The 21,183-nt window shown below is 43.4% G+C and overlaps 1 protein-coding gene across 10 annotated transcripts in view; it reads right to left on the bottom strand.

The window, feature by feature from the left end:
- Positions 1 to 9,694: 9,694 nt before the first annotated feature.
- Positions 9,695 to 21,183, bottom strand: part of rnf6 (ring finger protein (C3H2C3 type) 6) — a 61,414-nt gene continuing 49,925 nt past the window's right edge. For all 10 annotated transcript variants that reach the window (XM_038819148.1, XM_038819144.1, XM_038819145.1 and 7 more), the window contains one exon: positions 9,695 to 14,093. In XM_038819148.1, coding sequence (XP_038675076.1) covers positions 12,277 to 14,093 — 1,817 coding nt within the window. In that variant the 3' untranslated portion in view covers positions 9,695 to 12,276. The remainder of the gene's footprint in view (positions 14,094 to 21,183) is intronic.

The following is a 21,183-nucleotide window of genomic DNA, read 5'->3' as shown; positions in this document are numbered from 1 at the left end:
ATCCCTACAGTGCAGAAGGAGGCCCATCGATTCTGCACTGACCCTCAAACAGCACCCTAAGTAGGCCCACTCCCCCGTAAACCCACCTAACCTTTGAGCACTAAGGGACAATTTACCATGACCAATCCACATAACTTGCACATTTATGGACTATGGGAGAATGCCAGAGCTCCAGGAGAATCAGGGTGCAGAGGTGAGTGCAGTGGCCATCACGAAGGAGAAGGTTCGGAGGAAGCTGCAAGGTCTGTAGGTGGATAGATCACTTGGACCGTATGGACTACACCCCAGGGTTCTAAAAGCAATAGCTGAGGAAATTATGGAGGCATTGGTGGTGATCTTTCAGGATTCACTGGAGGCAGGAAGGGTCCCAGAGGACTGGAAAGTGGCTAATGTAACACCGCTGTTTGAGAAGGGAGGGAGGCAGAAGACGGGAAATTATAGGCCGGTTAGCCTGACATCGGTCATTGGTAAGATTTTAGAGTCCATTATTAAAGATGAGATTGTGGAGTACTTGGAAGTGCATGATAAAATAGGACTGAGTGTTAGGCATTTAGCTGCTGTAGTATAAAGAGTCAAAAGTTCTTCTCCTTTTCACAAACACCTTTATTTCACTTTAACAGACTCTGCAAAAAACTCCATCTTCACATCACCTAACACAAAGGCCACCTGAAATCCCTTTACATATCAGTGTCAATTATTGGATACTTAACATAAATGAGACAACTAATTGTCTCTTAACCCATTACTTAACACGGCTTTGTCAAAGGGAGGTCGTGTCTGAAAAATCTGTTAGAGTTCTTTGAGGAGGTAACAAGGAAGTTAGACGAAGGAGAACCAGTGGACGTGATTTATTTAGATTTCTAGAAGGCCTTTGATAAGGTGCCGCATAGGAGACTGTTAAATAAGTTCAGAGCATGAATAGAGGATTGGCTGACTGGCAGAAGGCAGAGAGTGGGGATAAAATCGTCTTTTTCAGGCTGGCAGCCAGTGACTAGTAGTGTGCCTGAGGGGTCTGTGCTGGGACCACAATCTTTCACAATATACATTAATAATCTGGAAGAAGGCACTATTGCTAAGTTTGCAGATGATACTAACTGGGGAAATGCTTAGGAAATCAGAAGCACGAAGGGACTTGGGAGTCCTTGTTCACGATTCTCTTAAGGTTAACGTGCAGGTTCAGTTGGCAGTTAAGAAGGCAAATGCAATGTTAGCATTCATGTCGAGAGGGCTAGAATACAAGACCGGGGATGTACTTCTGAGGCTATATAAGGCTCTGGTCAGACCCCATTTGGAGTATTGTGAGCAGTTTTGGGCCCCGTATCTAAGGAAGGATGTGCTGCCCTTGGAAAGGGTTCAGAGGAGGTTCACAAGAATGATCCCTGTAATGAAGAGCATGTCATATGAGGAACAGTTGAGGACTCTGGGTCTGTACTCGTTGGAGTTCAGAAGGATGGGGGGGGGGGATCTTATTTATACTTACAGGATACTGCGAGGCCTGGATAGAGTGGACGTGGAGAGGATGTTTCCACTTGTAGGAAAAACTAGAACCAGAGGACACAACCTCAGACTAAAGGGACAAGGAGGAATTTCTTCAGCCAGAGGGTGGTGAATCTGTGGAATTCTTTGCCGCAGATGACTGTAGAGCCCATATCACTGAGTGTCTTTAAGACAGAGATAGATAAGTTCTTGATTAATAAGGGGATCAGGGGTTATGGGGAGAAGGCAGGAGAATAGGGATGAGAAAAATATCAGCCATGATTGAATGGCGGAGCAGACTCGATAGGCCGAGTGGCCTAATTCTGCACCTCTCTCTTGTGGCCTTATGGAAACCGGAGCACCTGGAGGAAACCCACGCAGACACGAGGAGAATGTGCAAACTCCACACAGAGTTACCCGAGGCCAGAATTGAACCTGGGTCCCTGCCGGGGAGGCAGCAGTGCTAACCACTGTGCCACCATGCCCCCCCAATGATCCAACATGAAAGAATAAAATAGCTCCAAAATAAGATCCATTATAAGTCAGATCTTTAGCACTGAAAATATAGTAATAGAACAAACAATTACTGAGGACACACATTCAAGTTCTTCTGCTAAAGGTAGACTCCTATTTTTCAGAATTTATTGGATGGATTTCCACATCGGCACATGTACAGGAAGTACTCCCCTTGTTAAGGCACAGATAACAAGCAAGGGAATATCGCAGCAAAGTTCCTCAGTCAGTTTCCCACAGGCAAAGGTGTTAAATGTGGAGTACAGAGGTTTAAAAAAAATTTTAATGATACAATTGCCACAAGTTCCTGTGTCTGTTAGAGTTTTACATCTAAGGTGATCCTTAATTCATTCAGCATTCCATTCAAAACACAAGCTAAGGGCTTTCAGATGTTACCAAACTTCGCTAAACCCAAATGCAAAATTCGACTTGAAAATGTTAATGTGATTTGAAAAAAGAACGTCTTACACTGACACATCTATCCACTGCATGTATAATTAATGCTGATTCTGATATCAGTAGCCTACTGAAAATTAAATAAGCTGTGAAGAGCTAGAAATATTTAAATCCACTTACCTGTTTTTACATGAACAAAACATATCAATGACGATGCTCAAGTTACAATCTTTACATAATGCGGTAAGTAAAAGGGTGCCACCAATTGTGGAACTATCCCCAGAATATTTAACTTTGCCATGGTAATAAAACAGGCATTATTGTATTTGCCAGTAGGCAAATATATCACTTGTTTATGCGCTGCTGGAATTAAATGTACCGGTCTATATTTCTATTGTACAATATGAATGCAATCTGTACAAAAATATACTGAACACATATAGCCAAGAATGTGTAGGGCAGGGTTCTTTGCTTCGTAAAATGTCTGGGGAACTGTAAACAGACAATAAAAATAATTTAATAAAATCTTAAAATGAAAGTTTAAATTTGAGGCCAATAGAAAAATGCTTCACATCAATAGTAAACATACAATTATTTCATGAATCAAGATTAGCATTTAGATAGATTATGTAAACATCAATCATATTTTTTATATAATTGCAATACTTAAATATATATTGACTGTCATAATGAAAATTATACATATGCTAATATACATGCAAATCAATGGTTGACAAACAGGAAAAATAAATCAGGAATGCAAAAACAGTTTTCCTCATATGGACATATTCACTAAACTTTGGTATTGAACTACAGACCTAGAAGGTCCCAGCTTTGATTCCCTGTCTGTAGCCACTTAGATAATCTCACCTAAAATGAGAATGGGGCACAATAACTCTGTGTAGAGGGACAGGGAAGGGAAACAAAATCAGTCAGAGATCCAATCAATATCAAGTTCCCGAGATACATTGCACAGCTGCTAAAGGTGGTATACAACACTAAAGGTGGTTTTAATGTCAGTGGCTTCAAACGTAAATGCCAAGGTATGCTTGAAGTAACCAAGAAGTTATCGTTGTCAGGATACTTGGCAGCTGAAATACTCTCTCTCCCAGTGCAGTCTAGTAGCGTTTCCAATAACTGCTAATACTTCTTGCAGCTACTTGGAAGTGTTGCCACAAGCAAAACAATTGGGAAGAAACTTTAAAATCGCAAACATGCACAACTGTTACAAAAGTAATTCAAAGTTTATTGAAAGTAACCTGCAATATGTACTGAGTGGTTTCTGAAATATGAGAATTTCTCACTCATTTTCGGTTCTGTTGAATTTATAATCATTAAAATAACTCACCAGATGAAATAATTACAGTGCAAAGTTACAAAGTTTAACAGCTAAGAAACGAAGCAACAAGGGACTTCCGATAACGATGTGTAGGTGGAGGTCCCACGTTTGGTGGCTCCTGCTAGAGTTTCTGGCCCTTTATGCCCAGTTTATGGGAAGATTTTATGAATGATTAGGTGTTGGAAGGCCTGAGGAGGTTGTTTGTTGAGGTTCCAGAAGAAGAATCAGGGGAAAGGAGCGAGAGAAAGTCCGTCGGCGAGTGTGGCTGTGAGTCCAACAGGAGGAAAGATGGCCGGGTGCTAGTTCATCGGGAGGGGCCACTCCCATAATGGTGGAAAAGCTGACTGAAGTGGTGTCGGGGGAGTTTTAAATGGTTGTTCTCCAAGCACTTCGACATACATTGGAAATGAGACTTCCAATGGAGATGAGACTCTTGCCCCGATAAAGGCAGGTTTGATTAAGACATCGATGGAGGTGCAAGAGCAAGGTGAGGTGTTGAAGCGGGTGGAGGAATCATTATTGCAGCACAGCGACCAGTTCACCTTTATGGAGAGGAGCTGAGGAGGGTGGTGGAGAGCAATAAAGGGCTGAGAGCCAAACTGGAGGACCTGGAGAACAGATCACAAAGACAGAATTTGAGGACCGGGGAATACCCGAGGAGGTGGATTACCAACAGAGTACTTTGCGGAGATGTTCACTAAGTTGATGGGGCAGGAGGAAGACCTCTCCCTTTACAAGTTGCACATGGTCCATTGGTCATTCACTCCGGCCGAAGCCAAAGATGAATGAACTGAGGGCTGTGATAATCTGCTTCCACAGCTACCAGGTGAAGTGGGAGGTCTTGAGAGGGGCGAAGCAGAATCTAGGTCACGTGGGAAGGTGTTGGTATTCAAATATATCAGCATCTTACGGCAGAGCTGGTGAGAAAACGGACAGCCTTTGGTCGGGTGAAGGCGGCGTTGTATAGTAGCAACGTGAGGTCTGAAGTGATCTACCTGGTGAAGCTGAGGGTGACTCAGAACTTGAAGGACTTTTACTTTGAGACGGCGGATGAGACAGAGGCTTTCGTGAAGGCTGAAGGACTGTGACAGAGATGAGTTTGGACTTTGACTGTGATCTTTTTTCGTTTCTTTTGACGTATCTCCCCTCTCATTTTTCTTGTTATTTGGGGGTTGTTGCGTATTTTTGTGTGGGGAAGGGAGGGTTTGGGGATTGGCTGGGATTTTGTGTGTTATTTTATGTTGTGTTTGTGGGATTATGGGGTGGGGAGTTTGAAAGGTTTGGGGGATTTGGTGTTGGTTTTGTTTCTGTGGGACTCTGGCAGAGGTCACTTCGTGAGCAAACGTAGGTTGGCTAGTGAATGGAGCAAAGTGGGGGAAGGGGCCGCAGTCATTGGATCCTGTATGGATAGGTTTCGATGGGCCTGGGAGGTGTGAATAGTGTTGGGGGGGTGATACTGGCTTCGGTGTTTTTGAGAGGAAGTGGTTGGGGGGGATTCTGGGAAAGGGCAGGGGGCTGACAGTGACCAGGGTTAGAGCTGGGTTCCGCCTAATGAATGGGGCCTGGAGTAGTGGGTATAGCGGGGTGAGGGGGTTAGACACCTGCGGTCAGGGTGGTAACATGGAACGGGCAAGGGCTGGGCGGACTGGTGAAGAGAGCAAGCGTTTTCTTGCACTTTGAAGAGTTTGAAAGCCAATGCGGTGCTGCTGCAGCAAACCCATCTGAAGGCGAAGGACTAGATGAGGCTTTGCTGGGTGGACCAGGTGTTTAACTTGGGCTTTGACAGCAGGTTCGATTCCCGGCTTGGGTCACTGTCTGTGCGGAGTCCGCAGGTTCTCCGTGTCTGCATGAGCTTCCTCCGGGTGCTTCGGTTTCCTCCGACAAGTCCCGAAAGACATGCTGTTAGGTAAATTAGACATTCTGAATTCTCCCTCTGTGTACCCGAACAGGCGCCGGAATGTGGCAACTGGGGCCTTTTACAGTAACTTTATTGCAGTGTTAATGTAAGCCTACTTGTGACATTAAAGATTATTATTATTAAGCGCTCCCCCATTGCAGAGAAAGCAGGGCTCAGCAGAGTTCACCCCAACCAGAGGGCACCTGCACTGGAGCCTTTGATACACTTCCTGGTTTGCTGCCCCTCTCAGGGCAGAGGGCTCACCAGTGACACCTACTCCTCCAGACCACCAGCTATCTCCTCCTAGTGAGATTGGCCGCACTGACTACCTCTGCCACCACCTCCCACAGTGTTCAGGGAGATGATATGGAATGTGGCAGGGCTGGGGGGCCTGGTTAAGAGAGCAAGAATTTTCTCACACTTGAAGAGTTTGAAAGCCGATGTGGTGCTGCTACAGGAGACCCATCTGAGGGTGAAGGATCAGATGAGGCCGAGGAAGGATTTGGTGAGCCAGATTTCACTCGGGCTTTGACAGCAGGGCCCTGGAAGTGTCAATTCTTGTGGGCAAGAGGGTGAGGTTCCAGATGGAGAAGGTGGTGGCAGATAAGGGGTGTGTGTATGTGATAGTAACGGGTGCTCGTTGGAGGGGAGGTTGGTGGTGCTGGTTCACGTATATGTCTCAAATTGTGAAGAAAATGCTGGCCACCATTACAAATTTGGACACTCGCAGGTTGATACTGGGGGTGGGGAGTGTTGGTGCCGAAGGTCGATAGGTCCCAGCCGTATTCTCTGACCCCGTCGGGGGGGGGGGGGGGGGGGGGGGGGGGGGGGGGGGGGGGGGGGGGGGGGGCAAAAGCATTGGCTGGGCACCAGATGGTTTTCCCTTGGAATTTTAATAAAACGTTCAAGGATAAGTTGGCACTGCTGTTGGTAGAAATGTTTTGAGGACGCAATGGTTGGATCAGGCATCCATTTCGTTGTTGTTTAAAAAGGTAAGGATCCGGTGGAGTGTGGGTCATATCGGCCCATATCTCTGTTGAATGTGGATGCCAAGATACTGGCGAAGGTTGGCGTTAAAGTTGGAGGAATGCCTTTGAAGGTCGACAAAATTATGAGGAGCATAGACAGAGTGGATAGTCAGAGACTTTTTCCCAGGGTAGAGGGGTCAATTACTAGGGGGCATAGGTTTAAGGTGAGAGTGGCAAGGGTTAGAGGAGATGCACGAGGCAGGTTTTTTTAAACACAGAGGGTAGTGAGTGTCTGGAACTCGCTGCCGGAGGTGGTGGTGGAAGCAGGGACGATAGTGATGTTTAAGGGGCATCTTGACAAATACATGAATAGGATAGGAATAGAGGGATATGGACCCCGGAAGTGTAGAAGATTTTAGTTTAGACAGGCAGCAAGGTTGGTGCAGGCTTGGAGGGCCGAAGGGCCTGTTCCTGTGCTGTACTTTTCTTTGTTCTTTGATTGGAAGGATAAGACAGGTTTGTTAAGGGTAGGCAGTTGTCGTTGAATGTGCGGCGACTGCTGAATTTGGAAGGGAGTTGGAGGTGTTGCAGATGTTTGGGATTGGGCCTTTTGTGGCATGGGTGAAATTGTTGTATGAGGATGCGACGGCGTGTGTATGAACAAATGATATGAATTCAGAGTATTTTTCGCTATATCGGGAAATGGGGCAGGAATGAACCTTGCCCCCCCCCTTCTGTTACGCTAGTGATAGAGCCCTTGGCCATTGCGTTGAGGTGCTCGGATTTATGGAAGGGGATAGTGAGGCGGGGAGGGTGGATAGGGAGGGTTGGAGCACAGGATGTACACGGTTGATCTGCTGTTATCTATTTTGGACCTGAACTCTTCGGTGGGAGGCATAACGGGCCTGCTCAAGAGATTTGGGGCATTTTTGGGCTACAAGTTGAATTTAGGGGAAAACAACTATTTTGTTGTATCTTCTCCAGGAGTGAGGGTTGGAGGGGAGGGTGGGGGGATGCCTTTTCAGGTGGCAACCACCCATTTCAGGTATTTGGCAGTGCAGGTGGCCTGCAATTAGGCATGGCTTCACAAGCAGAACTTTACAAGTCTGGTTGGGAGGGTGAAAGCGGATTCTTGAGGTGGGACAGCTGCTGGCAGGTCAGATGCAGGCAGTTAAGATGAACATTTTGCTGCGGTTTCTATTTTTAGTGCCTCCTGGTCTTTTTGCTGAAGTCGTTTTTTTAAGGGGGTGGACAGGTTTGTTTCATCGTTTGTTTGGGCAGGGAAGGTGGCCAGGATAAGGAAGGTGGCACTTCAGAGGGGCCAGCAGTTGGGGGGTTGAGTCTTTTGTACCACTTGTATTATTACTGGGCAGCGAACGTGGAGAATGTGCAGGGCTGGAGTAGGGAGGTGGAGGCGGGTTCTTGTACGGAGTCAGGGTTGCGACCATTGGCGATGACGACACTACTTCCTTATGCCCCCGGTAAGTAATTGTGACGTTTTGTGGTGGTGACCACGTTGAAGGTTTGGAGGTAATTCTGGCAGTACTTTAGGTTGGGAGTGAGGTCGAGGCTAATGCTGATCCACGGGAATCATAATACCCATAATCTTTATTATTGTCACAAGCAGGCTTAACACTGCAATGAAGTTACTGTGAAAATCCCCTAGTCTCCACACTCTGGCGCCTGTTTGGGTACACAGAAGGAGAATTCGGACTGTTCAATTCACTGAACAACCACATCTTCCGGGACTTGTGGGAGGAAACCCATGCAGACCACGTGAAGAACATGCAGACTCCGCACAGAGAGTGACCCAAATTGGAATCGAACTTGGGACCCTGGCACTGTGAAGCAACAGTGCTAACCACTGTACTACATAGATTTGAGCCGGGGAGGATGGATGCGAGGTTTCGGGGATGGGAAGAGAGGGGTGAAGAAGATGCAGAATGTTTCTGGAGGTGTGGTTCGCAAGCTTGGAGGAGTTGAGAGGAAGTCTGTATTTCTGTGTGAGGAGGTTTTTGGTACATGCAGGTGCAGGACATTGTTAGGAAGGTTTTTGTGACCTTTCTGATAGCACCTGCCTGTTGGAAGAGGTGCTGTCAGTACTGGGGTTGGAGGGTGGGATCATCTCGCCGATTTATGGGAGGATTTTGGAGAAGGATAAAGTGTCTATGGAGGGTGTTTAAGGCCAAGTCATAGGAGGAGGGGTTTGGGATGGCGTTGGAGGAGGGACTGTGGTGTGAGGCGCTGCGGAAGGTGAATGCCTTAAACTCGTGTGCGAGGCTGGGATTGATGCAATTGACGGTGGTGCACACGGAAACCGGCTGTTTGAGGGGGTAGAGGATACATGCAAAGTATGGGAGGGGCCCGGCTAATCATGTGCACATGTTCTGGTCCAGTTTGAAGTTGGAGAAATTTTGAAGGTCATTTTTCAGCACCACGTCGACGATCCTGCATGTGGATTTGGAGCCGGTCCCCTGGGGGCCGTACCCAGGGCGACGGACGTGCCGGAGCTGCAGGTGGGAGCGGGGGCAGATGTTTTAGCCTTCGCCTCATTCATCGCTCGCAGGCGGGTTTGGTAGTGGTGGAGGTCAGCTTCTCCACCCTGTGCCCCAGCATGGCTGGAGGATCTAATGGAGTTCTTACACCTTGAGACGGTGAAATTTGCCCTAAGGGGGGAAAATTAGGTGTTCTACAATAGATGGGGTTTGTTTATTTTGTATTTTGGAGAGTTAGTTACCCTCAACTGTTTGGGGGGGGGGGGGGGGGGGGGGGGGGGTTGGAGTGCGGTTTTGGTGCGGGGTTTATTGTATTTGAGGGTGTAACGTGTTTGTTTTGTAAAATGTTAAAATCTGAATAAAAATACTTGTTTTAAAAAAGCATTAAGTCGGTTAGTCAATGTTTGCAGATGCAAACCTCGTTTCTTGCATTTGCTTTAAAAGGGAGACATGCATGGAATTTGCTGTATGGAATGTGTAATTTTGCCTTTTTTCTATAACTTTGAATGAAGAATATTGGGTACATTAATAGGTCTTACTTCCAAAGGAGAATTTGTCAGTATTTGATCAGATTCTGTAGTGTGAAAAATTAAGACAAACTAATCTTCAGTATATTAAAAAGAGTTACTTTTAATTATGTAGAAACATTTCGAAACAATTAAATTTACTTTGTAAGGCAATTGCTGTTGAACTACCATGCCATCATAGATGGCAACTGTTATGCAAAATTCATACATGGGCGAAATAACAAAACTCTGAAGAGGAGTCATACGAACTTGAAACATTAACTCTCCCTCTCTCCGCAGATGCTGCCAAACACGCAGAGTGTTCTCAGTTTTTTGTGTTATAACAAAACTGTCCTCGGCTTCAGACACGACACATGTTATAGCTATGTGAATCTCATCTGGAGGGGACATTTTACTGTATTAATTTTTTATATTTCCAGCGCTTCTCAAAAAAGTTGACATCCGTGTTTAGACAAAATACACTGCTGATACGAAAAAGGAAAAAGTCATTCAGACAAATGTAAAATTAAACCTGCAGCAACACTGGCGGGTCAACTGAGGTAGAATAATATGCTTATGACCAAACCAAATACTTTCACAACTCTTCAGAAAGGCCCAGTTCTTAAATGTTAAAGTTTAAGATTCTCCATCGAAACTAGGGTGGGACTATCTTCACAGCTTTTAAACTGGAGTCTGATCTGATTTTGAATTTATTGTTGTGAAGGGAAACTGGTGTGACCAGAAAGTGGAATAGATTTTAACTTTTAAACAGCCAATGCATTTAACCTCCTCCTTCTGGAGAGATTGGAGCCATTTCAAGGTAGTCCTGCTTCTCTTGGTCCCCGAAAAAAATTTGAAACTTATCTTTTCAGGGTCTCTATCGCTACTGAAACTGGTTGGAGTGTGCATGGCACATGGATCCAACCAATTTTAACTTAAAATGGCACTATGTTATAGGACCTCAATTTGCTTGCTGAGGGGTCTGCCACCTTAAACAAAAAGATACTACCAATAATAGGTCCCAGTGGAAGTAGCACCATGCACATAATCAGCATTTACGGACAAGTCAACAGATGCCATTACTGTTCTATGAATACAGATGTCAGCAAAAAAAAAAAAAAAAAAAAAAAAAAAAAAAATAAATAATAAATTGGCCAGAGTAATTTAGTGCACCCCTTAGTGGTCAAACCAAGAAGCCAATGCTGAAGGAGTCTGGGTAAATGTTCCTGGACTTTAATACTCCATGCTACTGTTAGACTCAGCAATCTGGCAGAGACAAATGAAGAATTATTAAGTTGCTATTGTACAATGCATCACAAAATTTAGACAGATGACAATAATATGTCTCCAGAAGTCATTGGACAAATAACTCTTCAAAAGATGGACCGTTTCAAACTACCATGTGATCCTGAAACCCACATCTCCTTTTCCAATTGCTTAATTTTATGATACAAGCTATCCTTGTATTAACATTCCTATATTAGGTTTTCAAATTCAGAAAAAAAAAGTCTAACAGCAAGGAAAGCTTTTCTTTCCAGGTGCTTTTGAAACTCCAAAGAGAAGGTTTTAAAAGCACACTGCCTCACCTAATCCACAAGGTGGTCTTCCATTACAGGTGCTAGAATGGTAAATTTGTCAAGTAATTTCAAAAACAGTGTTCATGTATGATCATTGAGTTCAGGAAACATTAAGAAATCTGAGATTGGTTGATCAGTTTCTAAGTTCCTAAGTTTGCTTAACTTATGGCAGTACTGCATAAATTAAAACCTTTTTCTGGAATGGGGGGGGGGGGGGGGGGAAGAAGACAAGTGAAGAATGGAACAAAATTTCATTGCATTTATAGGCACGGATTAGCAACAATATATCAACTTATTCTTTATCAGGGCCGCATGGTGACGCAGTGGTTAGCTTTGCTGCCTCATGGCGCCACGGTCCCAGGTTTGATCCCAGCTCGGGGTCACTGTCTGTGTGGAGTTTGCACATTCTCACTATGTTTGCGTGGGTTTCACCCCCACAACCCAAAGATGTGCAGGGTAGGTGGATTGGCCACACAAAATTGCCCCTTAATTGGAAAAAAATGAATTGGGTACTCTAAATCTTTTTTTAAATTCTTTATTTGGAATATTGGTTCCAAATTTAGAGTTTGCAATAAATGTCAGCAAGTTTCATTGTAATTTGGCAGAAATATCAGTCTATATTCTCTTTCAAATGTTTTGCTCGTTTTTTATTTTCAGAATACCAAGCTCATTTTATCAATCTGTAAAGTTTTATTTTATATATCATAAACAATGATTAAGGGCAATTTAGTTCTGCTCATCAGATGATTTGTACTATCAGTCAGACTGAATGACAATTGCCTTATGTTAATTTGCACTGTTATCTTGTAACAAAAAGAGCACACTACAAACCATAATTGCATCTACAAATGTATTAGATATGATTAAGAATGTACAACAATATACTTCAGCTTGGTTCACTTTTCAGTTCTAATCAGTCCAATGACAAAGTGCTCAGCTCAACAAAAAAAGTCTAAAAAAATAAAGCTTCAGCAAGAAGCAATACGAATGTATTGCATGGTTCTATAATAGAATCTATAACATTTGTTTTACAAATTCCTATAACTCAGGTTTTTAGTGCTTTAAAGTTTACAAAATGGATAAGATACTGTGTACAGCGTCCACCCCAATCAATTACTGGAACCCAAAATAGGCTGTCGACAAATAGGACAGGTGGAGTTTTCAGAAAGCCAACGGTCAATACAATGAATATGAAATTCATGTGCACAAGGAAGTCTTCTAAGCTTGTTCCCAATTGCATACTCATTAATACATACACTGCAAGTTTTACTAACTTCATTCTCTGCACTGATGTTTCCATAATTCCGAGTCAAAAGATTGTCAATTTGTTCTTTGGTCAGACCTCTCTGGCGTTCCTCTTCATCATCGTCATTCAGCAAAAAGAAGTGAGCAAGCCGTAAAATTGGTAGGGTACCATTTTCTACCAAACTATTTGTGTCTCGAATTTGTCTGGTCTCTCTGCTTTCAGCAGCATTATCAAAGCTTTCGTTCTGTGTGCTTTCATTCATTCCTGATCGGTCCCCTGTGAATGCGCCAGTTGATTCATTATTTGGATTCAAGAAATTGCTGTTTGGATTGATCTGCGAGCTAATTGAATCAGCGTTATCAGATGGGTTCTGCTGAACTCTTTGGTTAAGTTCAGAATCAGAATCATTCTCCATTAGAGAGCTCAGTTCACCAAATCCTGTCATAATCTGACGAAGTATTGACCTCAAGGCTATGGATGATGGTTCACCAAGTCCAGTTTCAGATATCCTACGTAGAGGTATACGAATAGTACTAACATAAGTCCTAATACCTGCAAGCTCAGATCGTGAGATAGTACGGCGGAAACCACCACTGTCACTTTCAAACGTCACTGTATTTTCTGCCATTCGGACACGGGATCGAGTTCTATTAGCAATACTATCACGATCTCTGTTTTCTCCAGGACGTATCCTTCTAACCTGAAGATCTAACATAATAGTTGGATGCCTTCGAACAGCGGCAGAGGATCCACTGGAATTATTTAAATCTCCTTCATCCAAAGCTTCTTGTCTATGCATTCCACCAGTTGTTGACTGTGCAGAAGGATTGCTACTAACAGTTTGCAGTTCCTCAGTAGTCATGGTAGATTGGTCCATTGTCCGTTGCCTTCTAGTGCTCTGTCTTGGATGTAAATTATCTTCCTGGTGGGATAGAGGTCTGTCCAAAGAATTTACAGTAACACTTTCTCTTCGCAAAGGCGATCGACTTCGTTGGTTGTGAAAATTTCGAGAAGATCTGCGTTGTTCCATTTGCCTGTGCACATTACGGTTTCTCTCTCCGGTTTGAATGTTGTCCCTTTGCAACTCTACAGGTTCACTCCAATCTTCAGGTATTGTTCTAACACTATGTTGCCTTGCTCTTCGTCTACCAATTTGTCGTTCAATAGCCACACTTAAACCCGCTTGTCGATTTACACCTTGCCGCCTGGGCCTCTGCCTATCTGTGGTTCTTCCAATAGTTTCACTTCTGATATTTCTTCGGGCTAAAGGTGGAGTAACTTCCACGGTTTCAACTTCCTCAATCCTCAACGTGCCTCCAAAATTACTTTCAGAGTTTGTCTGTTCATTAGCCAGTTGGAGTTGGGCTCGAGTTCGACTTCTTGTGCGACTAGCAATGGGATTCAACAAACTTTGTGATTGGGCATTTTCTGTATTTTGGTTCCTGTTATTTTCTAGTGCAGATGTGTCCAAAGGCTGACCAATGCCAGATTCATGCTCATGATTAATGTTGATTTCTAGGCTGAAGCGAAACTCGCCACTGTTGGGATTTGTCCGACTAACTGCTCTCCATGTCTGGTTCCCACTTTGTCCACTGCGGGTGGCATTTCCTGTCCGCCGAAATGTGTTAAGCCACTCAAGAAGGGAATCGCTATTTGAACTTTCTCCTGGTGTTTCAGAGCCTAAAGGGGAAACAAAAATACATCATTAAATCTTTCAGGAATATTTGCTTACCCTCTGGCAAGATTATAATGACTTACTAATAATTAAATGCTTTCTCATTCTTTCACAGAAGGTGAGCATCACTGGCAAGTCCAACATTTGTTTCCCATCCCAAAATATCCTTGAGCTGAATTGCTTGCTAAGCCATTTCATGGCGCAGTTAAGAGATAATCATACTGTTGTGGATCTGGAGTCACTTTGAGGCCAGAACAGGTAAGGATGGCAGATATCTTGCCTGTGATGAATGTAGAAATTTCAAATACATTACATTATATGTATTTGGTGCAGTAGGGTTATAAGCCTGGGTTAGCTGCAGCCATGTTTTTTAAAAATCCTGGTTTGGAAGACAGCGAGGCTTTTTAGAGCCATGGGGTGCAATTAAAGCATCGTAAAAGTTTGGGTGAATAGACTTTTATTTATATTAAGAGGTCCCTGCGGAGTGTTAATTAGAGACATCCTTGCGGAGTGTTAATTAGAAACAGTGTTCAGTTTAGTAAGATGCAGTTAATGGGAGGAGCCAGGGTTGAGGCAGTCAGATGTTAAGGTTTTCAGTGTTCATTTTTGGGCTGGAAGGTAAATGGAGAAAATTTCTGTAAAAATACAACCAGAGATTTCACATTATTCTGACAGGGGTGTTGGGTCTTTTTCTTTAAGCCATCTCAAAAGATCTCTCTTTATCAAGTGGAGTATCCAAGACATCTCTATACAGCAAGTATTCCTGTGTGCTATGTGTATTTACAAGTGGATTGGGACCCAAGATTATTTTGTTGAGTGGAAATAAAGATAGCAATTAAGGATTATTGTGTCACACTATTGATTAGCATTGTTTAGATTGTTAACATTGTTCAGATTGTATCCTTTCCTCACAGTCTTGCATATTTAAAAAATGTTGGGGTTTCCATTCAGTATCCTAGCCTCGGGCAGCTCAGTAGCACATGTGGCTTCACAGCACCAGGGTTCCAGGTTTGATTCCCTGCTGGGTCACTGACTGTGTGGAGTCTGCACATTCTCCCAGTGTCTGTATGGGTTTCCTCCGGGTGCTCCGGTTTTCTCCCACAGTCCAAAGACATGCAGGTTAGGTGGATTGACCATGAGTGTCCAAAAAGGTTAAGAGGGGTTATGAGGATAGGATGGAAGTGAGGGCTTAAGTGGTGCAGACTCGATGGGCTGAATGGCCTCCTTCTGCACTGTATGTTCTATTGGTGTCTGGTCCGCTATCATTATAAAATTGGGGGCTCTTTACCGGGATTTAAAAATATAACTCCTTGCTTAGCTTGGGATTATTGAATTTAAAGAGTGAGTGTGTGTGGAACCAGGTCTTTCTTTCAAGTGGTGCATAAAGTACAGTTGCAAACATTTTCCTGGGTGTGGAAGTGGCCACTTAGGCTGGTTTACAAAGGGTGACTAAAACAAAACTTTTGGGTTTGGCAGACAGCTGCAGTCAACTATATCTGAAGGGGTGAGGAAGATAGAGATAATACAACCAACAATTCAGCATTCAAACAGATACAGCCGAAATCAATAGAATTAGCTAGAACTTAATTACAAATGAAACAATTAATCAGAGGTGTAGGAAAAAGAAAAGGAGAGTGGCTATGGCAGAAGAAAAGGAAAGAGGGGTTTTCAGAAGGAATTGGAAAGGAGGAAGCTTGAGGTAGAAATGGAAAAATTGGCAAAGGAAGAAAGGGTAAGAAAAAGAGAGAGGAGCAAAGGATAAAGAGAATTCCAACTTCTGAAACTGCAAAGAGATCGACGGAAAACATTGTGGAGTTAAAGGCAGAACCTTAGGAAAGTCTAGTGAAAGGAGAAACGCAGGCTTTTAACCCCTACTGCACCAATGTCTAGCAGGAATATGTTTAAATATATTCAAGCACTGCCACGATTTGACAAGAAAGATTTGGAAGCTTTTATTAATATTTCATTTGAAAAGTGGCGAAGCAATTGGATCGGCCAAAGACCATGTGGGTAGTGTTGGTTCAAACAAAGTTGGCAGGTAGAGCTAGTGAAGTGTTTGCATCACTATCAGAAGAGGTATCTAGGGATTGCGATGAGGTGAGAAAAACCACATAGTGGTTTATGTGAACTAGTGCCAGGAGCCCACAGATAGAAGTTTAGAAATTTAAGGAAAGAATCAGGCCAGACATGAATTAAATAATTTTGATAGGTGCACAACAGCATTAAAAATGGACCAAATTTATGATGCTCTTAGGGAAATAATTATTTTGGAGGAATTTAAAGATTCACTTCCCGCAGTAGTGAGAACTTATGTGGAAGAGCAAAGAGTTAAAACTGCAAGACAAGCCACAGAAATGGAATGGCCAGTTTGAATTGGGTCATAGAGCAAAGTTTGGTTTTCGACAATTTCAATTTGTGAAGGATAGAAACTGGGGAAATGAGGCAAAGGGGGTCTAGTTGGAGACATTACGGCGTGTTAGCCTCGGGTTAAAAAGGAAACCTATGATCGTGGAAGAGAGATAAGAAAACTTAAATGTTTTCATCGAGTCTTCTTGTGTCCCATTTTATTACAATGTTGGTGGTTTAAGTACATAGAACATAGAACACTACAGCGCAGTACGGGCCCTTCGGCCCTCGATGTTGCGCCGACCTGTGAAACCATCTGAAGCCTATCTGACCTACACTATTCCATTTTCATCCATATGTCTATCCAGTGACCACTTAAATGCCCTTAAAGTTGGCGAGTCTACTACTGTTGCAGGCAAGGCGTTCCACACCCCTACTACTCTCTGAGTAAAGAAACTGCCTCTGACATCTGTCCTATATCTCTCACCCCTCAATTTAAAGCTATGTCCCCTCGTGTTGGTCATCACCATCCGAGGAAAAAGACTCTCACTGTCCACCCTATCTAACCCTCTGACTATCTTATATGTCTCTATTAAGTCACCTCTCAGCCTTCTCCTCTCTAACGAAAACAACCTCAATTCCCTGAGCCTTTCCTCGTAAGACCTTCCCTCCATACCAGGCAACATCCTAGTAAATCTCCTCTGAACCCTTTCCAAAGCTTCCACATCCTTCCTATAATGTGGTGACCAGAACTGCACGCAGTACTCCAGGTGTGGCCGCACCAGAGTTATGTACAGCTGCAGCATGACCTTGTGGTTCCGAAACTCAATCCCCCTGCTTATAAAGGCTAGCACACCATATGCCTTCTTAACAGCCCTATTAACCTGGGTGGCAACTTTCAGGGATTTATGTACCTGGATGCCGAGATCTCTCTGTTCATCTACACTACCAAGAATCTTGCCATTAGCCCAGTACTCTGCATTCCTGTTACTCCTTCCAAAGTGAACCACCTCACACTTTTCCGCATTAAACTCCATCTGCCACCTCTCAGCCCAGCTCTGCAGCTTATCTATGTCCCTCTGTATCCTATAACATCCTTCAGCACTATCCACAACTCCACCGACCTTCGTGTCATCTGCAAATTTACTAACCCATCCTTCTACACCCTCTTCCAGGTCATTTATAAAAATTACAAACAGCAGTGGCCCCAAAACAGATCCTTGCGGTACACCACTAGTAACTGAACTCCAGGATGAACATTTGCCATCAACCACCACCCTCTGTCTTCTTTCAGCTAGCCAATTACTGATCCAAACCGCTAAATCACCTTCAATTCCATACTTCCTTATTTTCTGCAATAGCCTACCGTGGGGAACCTTATCAAACGCCTTACTGAAATCCATATACACCACATCAACAGCTTTACCCTGATCCACCTGTTTGGTCACCTTCTCAAAAAACTCAATAAGGTTTGTGAGACATGACCTACCCTTCACAAAACCGTGTTGAGTATCGCTAATCAACTTGTTCTTTTCAAGATGATTATAAACCCTATCTCTTATAACCTTTTCCAACATTTTACCCACAACCGAAGTAAGGCTCACAGGTCTATAATTACCAGGGTTGTCTCTACTCCCCTTCTTGAACAAGGGGACAACATTTGCTATCCTCCAGTCTTCTGGCACTATTCCTGTCGACAAAGACGACATAAAGATCAAGGACAAAGGCTCAGCAATCTCCTCCCTGGCTTCCCAGAGAATCCTAGGATAAATCCCATCTGGCCCAGGGGACTTGTCTATTTTGACATTTTCTAAAATTGCTAACACCTCCTCCTTTTGAACCTCAATTCCATCTAGCCTGGTCGACTGAACCTGAGTGTTCTCCTCGACAACATTGTCTTTCTCCAGTGTAAACACTGACGAAAAATATCCATTTAATGCTTCCCCTATCTCCTCTGATTCCACACACAACTTTCCACTACTATCCTTGATTGGCCCTAATCTTACTCGAGTCATTCTTTTGTTCCTGATATACCTATAGAAAGCCTTAGGGTTTTCCTTGATCCTATCCGCCAACGACTTTTCGTGTCCTCTCCTCGCTCTTCTTAACTCTCCCTTTAGGTCCTTCCTGGCTAACTTGTAACTCTCAAGCGCCCTAACTGAGCCTTCATGTCTCATCCTAACATAAGCCTTCTTCTTCCTCTTGACAAGTGCTTCAACTTCCTTAGTAAACCACGGCTCCCTTGCTCGACAACTTCCTCCCTGCCTGACAGGTACATACTTATCAAGGACACGCAGTAGCTGTTCCTTGAAAAAGCTCCACATTTCGATTGTACCCATCCCCTGCAGTTTCCTTCCCCATCCTATACCTCCTAAATCTTGCCGAATAGCATCATAATTGCCTTTCCCCCAGCTATAATTCTTGCCTTGCGGTATATACCTATCCCTGCCCATTGCTAAAGTAAACATAACCGAGTTGTGATCACTATCACCAAAGTGCTCACCTACATCTAAATCTAACACCTGGCCGGGTTCATTACCCAGTACCAAATCCAATGTGGCCTCGCCCCTTGTTGGCCTGTCTACATACTGTGTCAGAAAACCCTCCTGCACACACTGCACAAAAACTGACCCATCTATAGTACTCGAACTATAGTATTTCCAGTCAATATTTGGAAAGTTAAAGTCCCCCATAACAACTACCCTGTTACTCTCGCTCCTGTCAAGAATCATCTTTGCAATCCTTTCCTCTACATCTCTGGGACTATTCGGAGGTCTATAGACAACTCCCAACAGGGTGACCTCTCCTCTACTGTTCCTAACCTCGGCCCATACTGCCTCAGTAGACGAGTCCTCAAGCGTCCTTTCTACCGCCGTAATACTTTCCTTGATTAACAATGCCACACCCCCCCCTCTTTTACCATCTTCTCTGTTCTTACAGAAACATCTAAATCCTGGAACCTGCAACAACCATTCCTGTCCCTGCTCTACCCATGTCTCCGAAATCGCCACAACATCGAGATCCCAGGTACCAACCCATGCTGCAAGCTCACCCACCTTATTCCGGATGCTCCTGGCATTGAAGTAGACACACTTCAAACCAGCGTCCTGCTTGCCGGTGCCCTCTTTCGAACTTTTAACCCTATCCCTGACCTCACTACTCTCAACATCCTGTACACTGGGTCTACAATTTAGGTTCCCATCCCCCTGCTGAATTAGTACTGTGAAGTCAGACTCGTTAAAACAAGATAAACCAGTGGGGTCCGTTAACATGGTAAAAAAAATATGGTTCCAGTCGAAGAGGTGCAACAGAGTGTACAACGTCTTCAGAAATTGGTGGATAAGCAGGTGCCAGAACGTTAAGATTTTATTTGTGAGAGGAAGGTTTACTCGTGTATACAATGTGGAGTAGGTAAGAAGATTAAGATTTTAAGGGATACAGCAGGAAGTCAATCTTCAGTTGTGAGAGATATGGGGATATGTAGTTCAGAAAGAGTATTTCCAGAAAAGATGGTAACATGTGGAATTAGTAGTGAGAGCAGTAGTGTGCCACCATGTAAGATAAGATTAGAGAGTCAGATGAAAAGTGGTAGGAGTGATAGAAAAATGACCTTTTTCAGGGGTACAATTTATCTTGGGTAATGATATAGCTGGATCACAGGTGGGAGTGATGCCTACTGCGTTTAAAAGCCGGTGGAAAGTTCGACAGTTGCAAAAAGAATATCCTGGGGTGTTTCAGGATTGTGTGGTGATGAGATTGCAAAACCACAGGTTGAAACAGGAGGAAGAGAACTTGAGGAGTACTGATACAATGGCTGAAGTTCAGTTATCAGAAACAATATTTGATCAGATGGTTGATAAAGAACAAGAGCATGTGAAGGATGAAGTGGATATCTTTAGTTCAAGAAAGTTGGTAGAATTACAGTAGAAAGATTCAGAGATAAAGCAGTTGTATCAGAAAGCATATACAGAAATAGAATCTGAGTGTATACCAAAGTGTTATTACATTATAAATAAATGTAGCAATGAAAAAATGGAGACCGTAGCATATTCAGACAGAAGTTAATAGAGTGGTATTACCAGTGGGTTACAGAAAGGAGGTTTTGCAGGTAGTGCATGAGATTTCAGTAGGGGGTCATTTAGGGGTAAGGAAATTGCGAGCAAAAATACAAAAACAGGATCGTAATATCCCATAATGGACATGAGTGAACCAGATGAGTTTTTAACGACAATTTATAACTAGTTTCATGGCACCGTTACCGAGACTAGCTTTTAATTCCAGATTTATTAATTGAATTTTAATTCCATCAGCTGCATGATGGAATTGGAACCCATGATTCCAGAGCATTAGGCTGGGTCCCTGAGTTATTAGTCTAGTGACATTACCACTACACCACCATCTTCCTCAACTATGAATGCACTTAAGCTTGTTTTGACACAGCAAATTCAATTACACAGGTCAGTAATCATTTGTACAGCATATGACCCCAACTTTGCTAGGGCAAAATCTTTGTTAAATATGAAATTCCAAGTTCCTCTTTGATTTTTTTTCTATACGGATGTGCAGTTTGTTTCTTTGTGTAGCTTTACTTGCTTTCTCAACAGCCAAAGGAGCAGAGTTTTGTCAAATAATAGTGCTGCTGCAACATCTGAAGAGCCAACATCTTAGACTCTCAGGAAACATGAAAAAGTCCAGACATAGCAAATTAAATAACAATGTTTGAAACTCCATTCATTTTAACTGGCCTTG

This window comes from Scyliorhinus canicula, chromosome 14 (genome assembly GCF_902713615.1).
Source record: "Scyliorhinus canicula chromosome 14, sScyCan1.1, whole genome shotgun sequence".
In the NCBI taxonomy this organism is placed as follows: domain Eukaryota; kingdom Metazoa; phylum Chordata; class Chondrichthyes; order Carcharhiniformes; family Scyliorhinidae; genus Scyliorhinus; species Scyliorhinus canicula.
This window is presented reverse-complemented; position numbering and strand designations above follow the sequence as displayed.